This window comes from Phascolarctos cinereus, unplaced genomic scaffold (assembly GCF_003287225.1).
Source record: "Phascolarctos cinereus isolate Bilbo 61053 unplaced genomic scaffold, phaCin_HiC Scaffold_7;HRSCAF=346, whole genome shotgun sequence".
NCBI classification, from domain to species: domain Eukaryota; kingdom Metazoa; phylum Chordata; class Mammalia; order Diprotodontia; family Phascolarctidae; genus Phascolarctos; species Phascolarctos cinereus.
In genome coordinates this window covers 33550727-33568252 of record NW_027556180.1, presented here as the reverse complement: position 1 = coordinate 33568252, position 17526 = coordinate 33550727, and the positions used below count along the sequence as shown (strand labels likewise).

At 40.2% G+C, this 17526-nt stretch overlaps 1 protein-coding gene across 1 annotated transcript in view; it reads left to right on the top strand.

Moving 5' to 3' along the window:
• Nucleotides 1-10108, top strand: part of NCEH1 (neutral cholesterol ester hydrolase 1) — a 50578-nt gene extending 40470 nt beyond the window's left edge. Inside the window, exons 4-5 of the mRNA XM_020980471.2 lie at nt 6123-6294; nt 8559-10108. Coding sequence (XP_020836130.1) covers nt 6123-6294; nt 8559-9176 — 790 coding nt within the window. The 3' untranslated portion in view covers nt 9177-10108. The remainder of the gene's footprint in view (nt 1-6122; nt 6295-8558) is intronic.
• The last annotated feature ends 7418 nt before the right edge of the window (nt 10109-17526 follow it).

Sequence of the window (17526 nt, the reverse complement as noted above, 5' to 3'; positions counted from 1 at the left end):
AAAACTTATTAGTTTGTTCCTTTTTTCTTTTTCCTGAGCCTCTTTGTAACAAATTTTTTGTAAAGAAAAGAGGGAGGCAGCCAGGCTCTGGTCATCTTGGGGGTGGTGCTGACCTTTTTCTTAAAATGAGCCTCAGTCTAGAAAATCCCAGCTCTTTATTCTGCAGAAACGATGTGGCAAACTGTCTCATTCTGCTGCGGTAGTTTTCTTTTCATTATCCCAGGCATCTTCATCTCTTTCTCAAGCTTTTTTGTTCTCTGCTTTGCAGCCTAATTTAATGTCTAGTGTCTTTAATTGTCCACCCTCTCCCTGTCAAGCCACATTTCACATCTGTTATTCGCCAGTGGGTTGGGCTGGATTTTTTTTAAGCATGTAATTTGTGCACATTTCTTTTCTTCTGATATTTTAAAGCAATATCTCTTTTCCCTGTTCCTTCACCTACAGCTGTTGCATTACACATATTGAAAAAAATAAAATGACTTAATAGGGTTTTTTTTAACATTTTTATTTTTTCCCCAATTATATGTATAAACAATTTTTGACATTTGTTTTTAAAAATTTTTGAGTTCCAAATTTTCTCCCTCCCTTCCTTCTCCCCTCATTAAGAGAGCAAGTAATTTGATGTAGGTTATACATGTGCAGTCATGCAAAACATATTTCCATGTTAGTCATGTCGTGAAAGAAAACACAGACAAAAAATCCCCAAGAAAAATAAAGAAAATAAAAAGTGTGCCTCAATCTGCAATGAATTAAGAGTTTTGAGAATTAGTGGACAATAATTTGAATCAGGAATTACTGTTTATGAGCATGCAAATCTGCTTCACTGGCTAAGCCTTAGGTTTGGTTTTAACAGAATTCAATTGAGAAAATATTTACTGAGCACCTACTTTTTCCAAGAGGAGTGGAATTGTGTTAGAGTCCTAGCCTGCAAGCCAGGAAGACCCCACCTATGATGCAAACTGACTATGTGACCCTGGACAAGTCACCTAATATCTTGGTGCTCTAGACCAATGGTTCTCAAACTTTTTGGTTTCAAGAGCCCTTTTATTCTCTAAAAAATTATTGAAGACTCCATGCTCCCCAAAGAGCTTTTGTTTATGTGGGTTACGTGACATCTACTGATATTTGCCATATTAGAAATTAAAATATCTTAGTATTATTGTTAAAATAATTTTGACCTTGCAGACTCCCTGAAATGATCTGGGAGCCCTCTAGGGATCTCAGACTAGATGTAGAAAACCGCTGTTTTAGGCAATGATAAGCCAATGAGTTGTGGAGAAGGTGCCTATACCAATGAAATAATATAGCCAGCCCCGCTATACTAGGTTCTTTAGGTAGACAGAAGAAAAAAATAGGCCCTGCCCTTAAGAGGCTTACATTCAACTGAGGAGATCCAAGTGTACTACAAAAAAGTAAGTGCAAAATGTAGTCAGAGTTAGGCAAAGTAACCTCAAGGGGCAGATGGTATTGATAACTAGGGGAGTCAGGATAGGTATTATGGGGGAGGTGGCATCGGAGGTGTGATTGAAGAAAGCTACTAGGGTTTCTGTAAATCAGAAGTGAGAAGGGGGCATCCTGGAAGTGGGGCAGCTAGGTGGCACAGTGGCTAGAGCTCTGGGCCTGGAGTCAGGAAGAGCTGAGTTCAAATCCAGCTTTACACTAGCTATGTCACCCTGGGCAAGTCACTTAACCCTGTTTACTTCAGCGTTCTCATCTGTAAAAATGGGGATAATGGCATCTACCTCTCCCTTCCCATTTGTTGTAAAGATAAAATGAAATAATATTTATAAAATGTTGTACAAACCTTAAAGAAATACACACACATATACATACCTCACTACTTATATATTTGAAGGAAGCCACTAGGGTTTCTGTAAATCAGAGTACTATATAAATGCTAGCTATGATCATTATAATAGCTGGCTTTTAGGCAAAGGCACAGGCAGAAAATAGAATGCATGTCTAGCAAGTGGCTAGCAGACCACTTTAACTGGGACAGAGAATGTGTGAAGAAGTGTGAAGGCCAGCAGGAGGCAGACTCCGGTGGGCTGGAGATGTGGCTGAGGATTTTGCATTAGTTTTAGACATTATTTTTCTTGTTTGGAAGGAAGCATGCCCAATAGTTAAAGGCAGACTAGAACAGCAGGATTGTTTCTCTCTTCTCACAGTAGCTTTATTTTCAGTTTTTATCAATAATTTGTGTTTTTTCCATTACCTTGATTTCCAAATAAGTCTTTTCCTCATCCCCTGTCCAGAGAGCCAGTTAATTTCTGGATTCATGGTGCCCTTGTGACCTTGGGAAAATTATTTCCCTTCTCTTGGCCTCACTAGCCTACTCCGTAAAATGTGGGGACTGGAGTAGATGGCCAGTTGGGTACCTTCCAGCTCTCAAACTGTGACTTCTTGTAGCAGATTGTAGCTTTATTTCTAGAGGATGGCCTGGCAGAATCCTCCTGGCTGCCTGTAGGAGCACAGCCCTCAGGACAGATTACAAAACAGCCACTTTGACTGCTCTGTTTTGATACTGTCTCCATGTTATTTTCTTGTTGGGCATCTCAGCCTTCAGATCCTTCCTTACAACTGTCAACATGAGGTTGCCTTATCTCTCCAGTCATTTCTGACACTTTTGGATACTTGGTTCTCTTCAGTCCCTGGGAATTGAGAAGTGCCTGGTTTCACTGGCTCCCCCCATCTACCACCTAAGCAGAAAGATAATGAACAGGCCCTGTCACTTAGTAAACTCTCTAAGGGTAGAGTTTGAAAGAAGGTATGAGAAGGGAAGGATGTGGACCCTACACAGCTCGGGAAGCTTCTTAGATTTCAAAACTGTTCCCAGTTAAAGTTGGCCTTTCTCAGGAAACCTGGACTGTAATTAAGAGTTGAAGGGAATCGGAGAAAGTAAATGGGTTCTTTTGTTTCTTCTCATTCCTCTGTCATCCACAATTTAAAACCACTGGACCTATTTCCAGAACATTTAGCCTTAGGATGATTGGGTTTGCCATTCCTGGAGGAGAGAAACATGGGGGTTTAAGTCAGGAGACAAAAAGTTATTGATAAATATTTCTGATGATCCAACAAGCATTTATTTCCTAGAGGTGACTTGGGTGGTTATTTCGGGTTATCAGATGGAGGACTGAGACCTCACCACTGAAGTGCTCCGTGCCTTTCAAAGGACTGGGGGCAAATCTAATACATCGTGTACAATGGCGCCACCTAGTGGCTGTGATGCACCATTTCACACTGCTTGCCTCCCATTTGAACTGAGTGTATTTTGATGAAGGTTACATTGGTCACCAGTGAAAGTGAAAAGGGGGTGAGGGCGTCCCAAACACCTGCTACTCATGTGATAATAATAGCTAGCATTTATAAAGTGCTTTCCACAGTTGTTTGCGTGTTGTCTTCCCCTGTGAGCTGCTGGAGAACAGGAACTGGTTTTTGTCTTTCTTTGTATCCCTAGCACTTAACACAGTGCCTGGCACATAGTAGGTGCTTAGTAAGTACTTGTTGACTGACTTTGAGGTTTACAAAGTGCTTCACATATATTATTTCAACTCCGTGAAGTACAGGCTATTATTATCCTCATCTTACAGATGAGGAAACTGAGTCCCAGAGACATTTAAAAGAATTATCCATGGTCAAATGAGTGGTATTATTGAGATTTGAACCCAGGTCCTCTGACACCAGATCTAGTGTTGAGTGTTTTATGTTTCAGTTTAAAACACCCTGAGAAGCAGTTTGTTGCTTGATGTTGGGAAAACTTCCCAGCTTTTAGAGTGATCCCAAATGGAACAGCCATGGCTAAAGCTAGTGGCCACATCCCACCCTCATCCCCTTCGCATTGGCAGTTTCCAAGCTAAGGCTGGATGACCAGTTGTCAGGAATGGTGTAGAAGACATTCCTATTCAAGTATGAGTTGGGCTGGATCAGTACTCCTTTAGCCCTGAGTGCCTAATTGTATTTTAATGAGTGTTAAGTGGCCACTAAAAACCTAGAGAAAAAGAAGGTCAGGACACTTGAAAAACAGTCATTGGAAGGGTTTCCTTTTGGACTTTTCTCTCCCAAAACACCCTAGTTCAAAGGTGGCCACATCCATGTTGTTTCCTTTATCCATTCCCTTAAGCAAACAATTGCTTGTTTTCTTTGATTGTGTTCTAGTTCCACATCCACATCTACATCTAGTTCCACATATTGTGTTCTAGTTGCACATCCATAGTGCAAATATCTGATTTGCATGTTGGATCTAGGGATGGAGGATAATGATTTTTCATAATCATTGTGGAAATGATTGGGTTGTTTTGGTAACCAGAAGATCTCTGGGATTTTAGCCCTGATGTAATGCATGAGGATATGTGTGTGTGTGTGTGTGTGTGGTCTTGGTAGAGTCAGTCAACCTCTGTGAGTTTCCATTTATAATTTTTCTTTGGTAAAATAAAAGTTTTGTGGGGCTTTCTCTCCAATCTAAAAATTCTTCTAAGACTCAGATTTCCTATCATTATTGCCCCCAAGTTTGTAGTTTTTTCAAGTCAGTGAAATTTATGGGGATGGTGCCAGCATCTTTGTCTATAGAGTGAAAGGAACGGAATTTCATGATGTGTAAGGTCCTTCCCAGCTGTGACATTTTATCAGTACCTCCAAGGTAAAATGCTACTGGAATGTTAGTCTCCCTCTAAATGGATTTGAATCCTGATTCTCTTATCCCACTTACCAGTATGACAGTTGTGTCTTGAGCTTGATGAGTTGGTCTGAGAGTGAAATTGCTGATTTTCTGGGTTAAGGATCAGGACAGAACAGAGATCGATTTAGATAGACTAAAATATGATACATTTAGTTAGAGGAAATTATGAAAAATAACAATGGTAATTCGAGGTCATTAGGCTTTCTAATAAAAAAAATCACTTCCAAAAGATCTAATAATGGCTAAACACAACAGAGTGATTCAACTATTTTCTCTGATAGTTTCAGAATGCATGAAGTTGTCAGTATGGCTAAGAAATTACTTAATCAAGAAATTCTCTAAATAAATACTGGTTTCTGAAAATTAATTCCAACAACTTATTAATGCCTTAATGTATTAATGAATAATGCATTAATGAATAATGGAAGTCTTCCTGTCTGTGTGACCATTGGGCAGCTCTCTTCCCATCTGTGGGTATCAGTTTCCTTGGCCTACAAAATGAGGAGAGGACTAAATGATCTCCGAAGTCTGTCCCTTCCAGATTTCAATCTGTGATCCCAAAGTTTGGATGTACTGAAAAAGGAGTTGTATGGTTTTATGCTTTTTGTCATAACTCATTATCATCCTAGATTTGGAGGACATTTCCCAAATGAATCAGATTGGCCAGGAAATGGTTAAAGCAGGAGTTTACCTCTTTATTTTTTGCATCATGTACTCCTTTTGCAGGCTGGTGAAACCTATGGACCTCTTTCTCAGAATGATGCTTTTAAATGCATAAAATAAAATATATAAGATTACAAAGGAGACCAATTCTATTAAAATAGTTATCAACATATTTAAAAAACAAGTTCATGAATCCCAGTTTAAGAACCCCTAACTTAAAAGCTTAGGTCTTTCTTATGGCGCTTTGAATTTACGCAAAGGAAGACTTGAGAAGCAGATTAATATATATGTGAGGGCAGCAGGCAGTGTCTTCAAATCAGTCCTGGAAAGGGTAATACCTGGACAATCCAAGCGGAGGAGCTTAATGATGTAGGCTGGGCAAAAGCCTCTGAATAATTTCAGCCAGGGCTATGGGTTTTATAGGGAAAAGTAGGGGTCTTGTGGAGGCTGTCTGGTTTGCCATCGCTGAAAGTAAAAGCAGGGAAATGGTGGAAATTGGTCAGTGAAGCCCCAGTAGGATGGGCATGGGCCATGTAAGTTTCTAGGTGGAAAGATTATTGTCATTTCTAGAAAAGGTCGGGGAAGTTGTGTGTGAGTGTATCTAGAAGAGAAGGCAGCCTCTCACCAAGCAAAGCAGTTTTTTTTGGATTACAAACTTTCCCATCTCCAGTTGGCCGTCGACTGGTTTCAGAATGAGCCTTCCCTGTCATCTCTCTGCACGTCAGTCACTTTCAGGAGCAGAGCTGCCAGGATCTTTAAATATATAGGTCTTTTGTCTCCACAGATACAGGCTGGTCCCACAGGTTCATTTTCCTGAACAACTCTACGATCTAGAACGGGCTGCCAAGTACTTCCTGCAGCCTCAGGTCCTGGAGAAGTATTCTGTCGACCCAGCCAGAATAGCCATTTCTGGAGACAGTGCCGGCGGAAATTTGGCCGCAGCTCTGGGTCAGCAGGTAATGTGGCCAAGAGGGAACGTCTGCTTTTTTATTTTGCTCTGCTCTTCTGTTTTGTGGCTTTCATGGCAACAGCAGGTTCCTTGGGAGTTGGTGGGGTTGGAAGGATCTGTCCAAGGTGCTGTCTCCATGACCTAGAGAGTAGTTTTAGAAGAAAGACTCTTTTAAGAGGCCCTGTGGATCAAACCCAGGAGCACTAGCTCTGTAGTCAGATCCCACCACAGATTTTTACTCTCTATATTCCCTTAGGCAAGTTATCCTATGGGCCTTAATGTCCTCATCTGTAAAATGAGGTCAAACTAGATGACCTCCAGCTCCAAGTCTAAGATTCCATGACTTCTTTGTTTAAAAAAAAAAAAAAGAACAGTCTGGGGCAGCTAGGTGGTGCAGTGGTCAGAGCACCAGCCCTGGAGTCAGGAGCACCTGATTTCAAATGAAGACTCAGATACTCACTAGCTAGCTGTGTGACCCTGGGCAAGTCACTCAACCCCCATTGCCTCCAAAATAAAAGAAATTAAAAAAGGAAATTCTAAATAGAGATAGCTATGTGGCACAGCTAATAGAGTGCTGACCTGAGAACCAGGAAGAGCTGAGTTAAAATCCCGTCTCAGACTCTTACTAGCTGTATAATCCTGGCCAAGTCACTTAACTGTCTGCTTCAGTTTCTTTATATGTGGGCAGCTAGGTGGCACAGTGGATAGAGCTCTGGGCCTGGAGTTAGGAAAACTCATCTTCCTGAGTTCAAATCTGGGCTCAGACACTGAATAGCTGTATGACCCTGGGCAAGTCACTTAAACCTGCTTGCCTTAGTTTGCTCATCTGTAAAATGAGGTGGAGAAGTGATTGGCAAACCACTTTGATCACCCAAATGGGGTCATGAAAAGTTGGACATGCCTGAAATGACTGAACAACAACAAAAATAGCGCTCACCTCACTTAAAGAATTGTTATAAGGATAAAGTGGGATAATATTTGTAAAGTGCTTTGCAAACATTAACGTGGCATATAAATGTTAGCAATAAATTACAATAAATTATTATTTCTATCAAGTAATAGACATTTATATAATGCTTTAAGGTTTATACAATGCTTTATGGATCCTCACAATAACTAGATAGGGTTCTGGGCCTGGAGTCAGGAAGATCTGAGTTCAAATGTGTACTTAGGCTTTTACTGTGTGACCTTGGGCAAGTCATTTAACCTGTAGCTGCTTCACTTTTCTCAACAGTAAAATGGGGATAATTACAGTCACTACCTCATAGGGTTGTTGTGAGGAACAAATGAGATAAAATTTGTAAAGTGCTTAGCCTCGTGTGTAAGAGCTTATTCCCTTCCCTTACCCCACTTTGTTGAAGCAAATTGCTTTTAGCAAAGTAAAATGTTTATATTATTAAAATGTAATGGGTTTTAGTGTCCAATTCAGGCTAACACCTTTACCTTTTCTGTCTTTCAAAAATGTACATTCTTATGGCTATCTTGTTTTCGCACAGTCTCCATTTCTGTCTATTTCTTTCTCCACCCTGTAAGCAAGGGTGTGCTGTAAATCTTTAACAACTGGCTCTCTGGGAGAAACTATTATGCCCGCCATACTTTTCAGGTCAGGCTGCATTATTAATATTTTCTCCATCACTTTCTTAAGTCTAGACAGTCAGCAAAACAATCAGTCAAAGCCTCATTTGTAGCTTTTGCCAGTCTCTGGGGTGTGAGTGCTTGCACTGAAGATTTAATGAGTGGCTCTCACGAGCCAATATGAGCCAATTCTAGCACATTGCCACTTGTAAGTCTTCTACTAGAACATTTAAAAAAAAGATCATAGCTACAGAGCTGGAAGGGACTTCAGTTGCTATCTGTTCCATCCCCTTAATTTTACAGATGAGCAAAATTTAAGTGTCTTGGCCAAGGATGCTTAGGTAGTATTTGAAGAAGCATGATTTGAACTAGGATCCTCTGACTCTGTAAGTACATTGAATTGTACTGAACAATTTTCTGCTTTATTACCTTTCCCCTCCTCTTCCTTTTTTCATGCTTCGTGAGGGTGAATATGGAAAAGGAAGAGGGGGGAAAGGCAGTTCAGCAAATTCATCAAGCGAACCTGTCAGTCTCTTTAGTATTCTGTACCCATAGTCCCCCACCTCTGCAAGGCACTTCTTTTAAAATTATATTTAAATTATATTATATTATATTTAATTATATTTTAAATTATCATCAGGGTATGATGTACGTGAGTGATGTTAGACAAAATACCATTCTGTTCTTCCCTCGCAGTTTAGCAAAGACGACACCTTCAGGAATAAAATCAAGCTCCAAGCTTTGATCTACCCAGTCCTCCAAGCTCTTGACTTCAATACCCCATCCTACCAGCAGAATGTGAACTCCCCAATCCTGCCACGTCACGTCATGGTCAGATACTGGATCGACTATTTAAGAGGGAGCCAGGAGTTTGTCCAGGCTATGGTGGTCAACAACCACACTGCCTTGGATGTGGAGCAGGCAGCCACTCTGCGGGCCCGGCTCAACTGGCTTTCCCTCTTGCCTGCATCCATCACCAAGGATTACAAACCCGTCATGCAGACAGTGGGCAATGCTCAGATTGTCCAAGAGCTCCCCCAGCTCCTGGACGCGCGTTCAGCCCCGCTGATCGCTGACCAGGAAGTCCTTCAGAACTTGCCAAAGACCTATATCTTGACCTGTGAACATGATGTCCTCAGGGATGATGGCATCATGTATGTCAAGCGCTTGGAGAATGCTGGTGTGGAGGTGACGCATGACCACTTTGAGGATGCCTTCCATGGCTGCATGATTTTCACTTCCTGGCCCACCAATTTTTCAGTGGGAATTCGGACTAGGGACAGCTATATCAAGTGGCTGAAGCAAAACCTATGAAGTATGCATCCCAGAGAGGGCACGTGAGCCCCTCTTGACCAATTGCAACCACTAGGGATTGCTAAGCACTTTCTGACTTCCCCCAGGTGATCACCAGGCTATGGTGTTTCTTTCCCGGGAGAGGCCAAGTAATGAATTTTGTTGAGCTTGACTAATCTCTATCAGTAGAGGAGATATGAATCTGTTTCCCAAACTGGACTAACCAGCCTTCTGTTCCACCCAGATGGCTGCCAAGGTCCCAAACTACCAAAGGATTCTGGGAAAGCATAATCTTCCTCTGGAAGTGGCTCTTTATACCAGAAGACCTTTTATGAAGGAAAACTTGACAGTCCCCTCTAATGAATTTTATGTAAATCTGGTTCCCTTTTGCAAGTAACTTATTTATAAATCAGTTGATTACTTAAAGGTCTAAAATACACTCTTCCATCCCATCCCTACTCATTAAATGCCTTTGTTCCTCTTTTGCACAGATGGTCTTTCTGGTAGGGACACAGGCTTCATTCCTGCCAAGCTTGGATAATCCACTAATCCTTTGGGATTATACTCTTTCTTTAAAGTTGACTTTTAACCACAGTTAGTAGAGAAAAAATTACTAATGTGTTGGTATGATTTACACTGGATTTTGTACATAGTTAAGAATTTTTGTTTTCATGTGGCATTAGAGTACATGCAATCTCTGTGGGTTGGGGGTGGGGGGTGAAGAGGGATTTGGGGGTAAATGTATTTCATTTGAGAATGAACTTTCTATAGATAATAAATGGAAAAGGCCCAATCCACTGAAATATTATTTTTAATATGTAAGTATAAATGACCTACAAGAAGACGTTTACATGTATAATGTGTGAGCAGGTAACAGGGCACATTTACTACCAGGCTAAAGTTATGGCAAAAATCCCTGAGAGCAATTAAAATCTAGTTTCAAAACTTCTTAACTCATCCATTTATGATGTGACTGAGATTTTTTGATTGGGAACATTCTGATGCTTTAGGCGTTTGGTTGATTTTTTTGTGAGTTTGCCATTCTCCAAGGTGATACACTGTCATTTCAGTCTGTTCCCTTTCCCTAGCCTCTTCTGGGCCATGTTCACAGGCCATTAATGCGCACAATGTCAGGAAATTGACCACAGCAGATCCAAGTCTCATGAGAAATTGTCATGGTGTTTTTGATGAATGCATACATGCGAGTTTAAATAGTTACAGACCAAAGTTTCTGCATCCACTCATTGCAGAACTTTCAAATTTTTGTCACTTAGTGATTTGGGATTATCCTGACTTAGATGCATGGGAGAAGATGATGGTAAATTCCCTTCTGGGCACAAAGGGCACAATCTATCTTATTCGTCTTCTCTCCCTGCAATATTTTCCTCTGTCCCAGGGAGCACTCCTGAGCACAAAAGAAAACATTCTGGAAAAGTTTCTTTTAACAGTCCATCCTGTCCAGTGGAACTGTCTTCCAGGTTACTGTGGCAGCCATGAGCCTCTGTTATCTGTGGGCCATACCCATAGCCACCTGGGGACTTACCTAAGAAAGCATAAAGGCACTGCTTACACATCTGAGGAGCAGAAATGGTATTCCCCTAGTGATAAGGAATAGATATCCTTCCCTTTCTTCACTTGTGACAGCTAGCTCCCTGTCACAGGTCAGGACCACTGCAAAAGTGATGTGGGATAGAAGCTTGGGATAATAGATACAGGCAATATTATCCATTTATTTTTATTGCATTTGATGAGCCAGAGGCCACAAGCATTTCTCATTGGAAAGAAGAGTGACAATAAATAAAAGATACACGCATATATGTATCTCTTTCAGATACACATCTATCAGACAGATGTTGATCTTTGCCCATTCCTTCACGGTTCCTCCCCATTCCTGCTCTTCCCAGGGCATTACTGGACATAAATATAAGCTGTTGCTGTTCCACCAAAGATTTGCTTTGTAGAAACTTGGAATTTTAACTTTGGCCCCGTATAAAAAGCCACCCCTTATAAAAACTGTTCTTTGTTTTTTAAACTGTGATTCAAAGACCGAAGTTAGAGTCATGCTGTGGGTTATACCCATTTTTCATGATTTTTGCTGCTAATGTAAGAAATATCTTTAAAAGATAGCACGTTTCTCAAGAGCTTCTGAAAATCACATCTTTTAGAATTGTGAAGAAGACTCCCCTGGGGGATTGAGTGATCAGATTCAGACAGTAGGCCTCCCACAGAAGTTTTCTTATTTTACTAAGACTAGATGATTAAAAATGTATGCGTTGCCAATCTTCTACAGACTATGGACTTTAACTAGGCTGAGAAAGCTGGGCTTATTCTAAATCCGCACACACCCCAACATACACACAACAACTCTTGCTGGAATGAAATTCATAGGCTTGTAAAATTAGAATTGAAAAGACCATAAAGATCACCTGGTCTGTTTCACGAATGAGGAAACTGAAGCACAGAGATTTTTTTTCAAGTGATTTGCTTAAAGTTACATAATTCTTGGAATGATGACAATTAGTGATCATGTACACACTAAAAGCTGTAAGATCAACTTGAAAACTTGGAGGAATTTTTATGAGGAGGGTTCTCCACTGGTCATTTTTAGACACTATTTGTTTTTTCTTTTTAAAGAAGTTTTATTTAGATTTTTAAAGTTTTGCACATTGCTTCAATGCTACAGGCTCTATTTGTGGGGGTTTTTTTCCTGTTTCATAAAAACATGTTTTATTTTTAAAAATTATTTGTTCTTTCCTGTTATCAGTGTTGTGTGTGTGTGAAGTGTGAAAAAAAACCTTCAGGAAGATAAGTACTGGAAAAAAAAAGTTAACGATAAATTCGCTTTAATGTTTTAACTTTTGCTTGTGAAGAATTGAAGAGCAAGCAGCTGATGCACTTTGCTTGAGGGCTGTGCATGACCTTTGGCCTTTTGTGTGTGTTTTTTGGTTTGTTTTTTTTTTTAGTTCCTAACCTAGAAAAGGGAATAAAGAAAAAAGAATTACAAAACAAAAATGAGTGGTGTGTGGTTTATAAAATGAATATTCAGTTAATCCTGAAGCAACTGTTTCATTTGCACAATATCTGAAAACAAAAAGGCTGCATTGTTGGTAGCTTGAGATACCCAAGGTTACTCAAGATAACTCATGACTTCTTCGGGACTCTGACAAAGGCAGACTGGCTTTGTACAGAAACCAAGGCCATATCCAAATGTCTTGGCCACTAGGGTAATTCAGTTTCCTTTAAAATATGGGTGGGTTCATCTCCTTTTGCTACAGAAGTATCATTTCTGAGAAGATGTATATAAAGTTCTTTGCAAACTTTTAAAGTAGCCATGGCTTTGTTATATAATTTTATGTATAATAGCATGGCTTTTATTGTTCTGGAAGGCATGGAAAATTCCCTCCCCTGGTGCAACAGCAGTTCCATAGTCACCTAGCATTGAAGGGTAGATTCAGAACTCAGCATCTTTCTTATTTGACCAAAGCATTCTTTATTACTTCAGCTTCGTAAGGGAAGAGCCACTAATGGATGTCATGACCATGAGCTTCAAGAGCTGAGCCAAAGTCTTCATTCAATTTCACAAGAATGAATATTTTTATAGTTTCTTGAGAAGACCCCCCCCCAAAATGAGGGCAGAACAAATTAGGAGATGAATAATAAAGCCTATACAAAGTTGAAAGATTAGTATAAAATAGAAGCACAGTGACTGGGAGATTTTTTGTGGGGGCAGAACATTCGGAGAAAAAGATAAGATTTGCAGAAAGGTCATTCTCATTGTTCTACTGAGGACAGCAAGGTTTCTCATTGGAAAGTACTTTTCTTCTAGTCCTTTAGGTCAAAATGTCTAGTTTGCCCATAATGCTTTGCAGCAGTGTCAAGGTTTGGAGAAGCACAAGATGGGCCTGGAGGCCTGATTCCATGTTAAAGTCTTAGGGACTTGCCTTTGTTTGCAAAGCTAGTATGTGTCGAAATCTGGATGTGAACCAAAGCCTATGTCTCCAGGGCTGGTAATTAAGCTAGTAGGCTTACCTGGGCAGGGACTTATAAATATATTGAATACATAGAAATCTCAGAAAATTGTATAACTTGGCACCACATCCTACAGGTTGCTACTCTACCATCTTACAAGTAACTGAAGCATTGGTATATGAATCCATCTGGAATACAATAATAGTATTTACATAACACTTTACATAGTGATACTGATTTGATCCAAGGATTTGAACTGGAGATAGTATTAGTCCCATTTTACAGATGAGCTCTTCCTCCTCCCTCTCTTCCCCTTCTCCTTCTGTCAATGTGGGAGTCATACCCTTACATGTGGGTGCTCTGTCCAAAGGAATATAAATTTAGATTGCTTATTCTTCACAAGGAATCTTGGAGATTAGGGACTAGATTTTTTTTCTCCCCTATTCTAGCATTAAAAAAAAAAACTAAGGCGCAGCTAGGTGGTGCAGTGGATAGAGCTCTGGCCTCAGAGTCAGGAGGACCTGAGTTCAAATCTGGCTTCAGACACTTGACACTAGCCGAGTGATCCAGGGCAAGTCACTTAACCCTGATTGCTCATCAAAAAATGCAAAAAAAACCCCTAAAAAACCAAACTGGTACAATTAATTCTTTTGTCTCATATAGTTTTCATTTATGGTCTCTTGAATACAGCTCTGGAAAACCAAGCTTTGATAAAGCCCATTATGATTCAAATGGTGCTACTTGACTATGCCAATAAACCCTGTGTGGGATGCCACTCAAAAAACACAGAGGTATCCAAGGAGAAACAGAAAGTTAATTTATCATTATTATTTCAAATCTTGAGATTTGGGTGTCCCTCCACTAGTACGCGTTGATGAGGGGAAACTAACACAGAGACAAAGAACCAGATTTAAATAGCCCTAACAGGTAAAGTCCCCTCTCCCCAGCTGTCCATTACTGGGTTACTCGGCTCACAATCTCAAACTCGAGACTCTACCATAGAACAAAGGAAATAGTATACATCTTAGTTTGTGGAGATAATGTCAAAGAAGCAATCAAAAATGTGCAGTGAAGCTAGATGATGTACTGTGGAGCCAGGCCACCATGACAGAAAGATAGCTTACAAATGTATTGGGAGGTCTGAGAGATTGAACAGACAATGCGAATAGATAATGGAGGAAACTGGAAGGCATCTGAGTAAGGTCCTCTCAAAGGGAGATAAGGGGAGTAGATGAAGAACCTAAAAGTGTAAGGGTTTTCTGGGGCCTGTAGACAAACCCCAGATACCTTTAGGGTGAGGGGCAAAGGTGCATCTGAATAAGATTAAAAGGTAGGTGAAGGCTTAACAACTGAACAAATTTTAACTTATAGAAATCTGTACTTAACCCTATCTTACCTACTGAACTTATTACCAGATTTAGGATAGTCTTATCCCAAACCTTAATTACACTGAGAAGTCTTCACTGGGACATCCCATTCAACCCAAATCAGTCTAGCTCTCCCCAGCCCAAGCTTCACTGGCTCTTTGTTTGGGTTTGATAGCTTAGAGTGAGTGTAAATAGCAATTGTTTCTGTTCTGGCCAAAAACTCTGAGATCTTCCCCTCCCAGACTGATTCTTTTCTGAAGGCAAACTAGGCCATTCTTCGCTTTAATTCTTATTTACCCTTCAACTACTGAATGAGAATTGCCTCAGACAAACTGAGACCTGGGAAAGATCTTAGCTCAAAAAAGCCAAAGCCTGGCACTGCATCCAGACCCACCACCAATCATCCTGACCTATGTCTTGCCCCTGGACTCAGATGACTCTGGAGGAGAGAATGAAGCTGGTGACTTTGCACAGTCCTGCCTCACTTAAATCCAATCCACTTGCAAGTCAAGACATCACCCTCCTGATGTCACTGGTCCTCTTAGAATGAAGGACAAACAACAAACTTGTAGGGAAATTGAGGCATGTTAGGTGACTCACCCTAGATCCCGTAGGTAGGCTTTGAACTCCAATCTTCTGATCCTCGTGCTGTCTCTCTTCTCTTTGTTCTTGTTCAGTAGTTTCAGTCATGCCTGACTCTTCCTGACCCCACTTGGGGTTTTCTTGGCAAAGATGCTGGAATGGTTTGCCATTTCCTTCTCCAGCTCATTTTACAGATGAGGAAACTGAGGCAAACATGGTTAAATGGCTTTCTCAGGGGTACACACACAGCCAGTAAGTGTCTGAGGCCAGATTGGAACTCAGGAAGTTTATTTTTGACTTCAGCCAGTACATTCTACCTAGCTGCTGCCTCTCATCTGTATATAACACTACAAACGACCAGTTGGCAGGGTTTAGGCAACACTTAAAGAAAAATTAATTTGAATGGAGCAGAGGGTGTCCTTGGAGTATTGTACTTTTTCATACTGATTCCTATTTGGAGAGAGGGAGAGAGAGAGAGAGAGAGAGAGAGAGAGAGAGAGAGAGAGAGAGAGAGAGAGAGAGAGAGAGAGAGGTTTTTTCTTAAAAAAAAAAATCCATTAAGTCCTGAAGGATGTCAGGCCAAAATAAATGAAAAGACTTGGATTTTTTTTTAATTGAGAGGTATTTTTGGCTCTTACAAATATACCAGAGAAAAGGGCCCAGTTCTTACAAAATGAGTTTTTGTTAAAAAACCAAAACTGTGATTCACCTGTATGCCTAACAAGCTCTCTTATTTGTTTTCTTGTTTGTTTAAAGCTTTTATTCTGGATGGCTGTTTATCCTCCATTTGGAAAATGACTCAGAATAACCATGTTGTGCATTTAAGTAGGTCCCACTTAGATGGGAAATGGAGGGCTTACATCTGTCTGCCGGAGCTTCATTCAAACTAACCTCCCAGCAAACAGATGCAACATCAGGACCTTGGAGAAATGGAGAGACTGTCTTGGAAAGCAGTGAGAAAGACTGACTGCTCTGCTCCCTGAGAAGCAAAAGCACATATGCATGACCTCCCTCTGGAGCAGTATCTCATGGTTTTTCAGGAGTTTTTATCTTTTAACAATAAATTGAATCATAACTGGCATCTATATAGTGCTTCAAGGTTTGCCAAAGACTTTAATCCCATTACGTCCTTTAAGTCTCCTGAAAATCCTGGAAGGTGAATTCATTAGGGATTGTTTAATTTTACAGATGAAAAGACTGAGGTAGGTTAGGTAACTTACTCATACCCTAGTGTCTGAGGTAGAATTAGAACCCAGGCCTTCCTGTCCCCAAATTGGACCCAATCCACTGAACTGCATTTCCTCTCCCATATAATTTCATTCAAATTTCCCTATAATTGGAGGCCTTCTAGATACTCCTGTTTGTAGAGGACATTGTCTGAATAGAATCAATCCCCGTAATATTACAGTCTCCTAAAAGAGACCTCATTCAAAAGAGTTTGGCCTTACTATCCACACAGGAAAAACCAAGTGGATGAAGAATACCTATTGTTCAGACCTTGATGTACTTTGGATTGAGCATCCTGTAGAGCTCATCCATCAGTGTCTTTGACAGACTCTGCAAATGGACAATGAAATGGTCTCAGAACTAATATCTAGCATTTATATAATGCTGAGTGGTACAGTGGATGGAGTGCTAGACCTACAATCAGGAAGTCCTAGGTTCAAATCTAGCCTCAGATACTTACTAACTGTATGACCCTGGAAAGTCACTTAACCTCTGCCTTACTGTCCTCATCTGTAAATTGAGATAATAATAGCACCTATATTACAGGGTTGTTGTGAGAATCAGATAATATTTTTAGAGTGCTTTGTTAACCTCAAAGCACTAAGTAAATGCTGCCTACACAAACCCAGAATTGAACAGGATGAGGAGAAGAGACTGAGAAATTGCATATTTTTCTTTGAATGGTCCCAAGCTTCTCCCTGAATAAGAGGCTCATCTTTTTAATACCAATATTCTTAAAGACAAACAGCTTTAAAAGCCTTAGGAACTCTCATCAATGCAATGACCAATCAGAATTCCAGAGGACTAGTAATGAAGCCTGTCACCAGTTTCCCCATAGACTAGTGATCAGCTGAGGGTGCAGAATGGGATGTATATTTTCCACCATGGCCAATGTAGGAACTTGTTTGTTTATGAATATTTGTTATGAGTTTTGTTTTTCTTTTTCTTTTCTTTTTCTAGTAGGAAAGAGAGGTGGGAGGTAGAGAAAATAGATTTTTAATTAAAAAAACAAATTAAAATATATATTCTTCTAGTGGTGTTATATGGCTGAAAATCATGGAATATTATAGTCACCAAAGAATTTAAGTTGAGTATCACCTGAAGGCTAAAGGTGAGGAGCATGGTGAGAATGAATGGGTTGCAGCACATTAGAAGTAAGGAATTATGAAGGAGGAATGAAGGATGTCCTCAGGAAAATGTATGATCAAATAAGAAGGTGGTCTAGT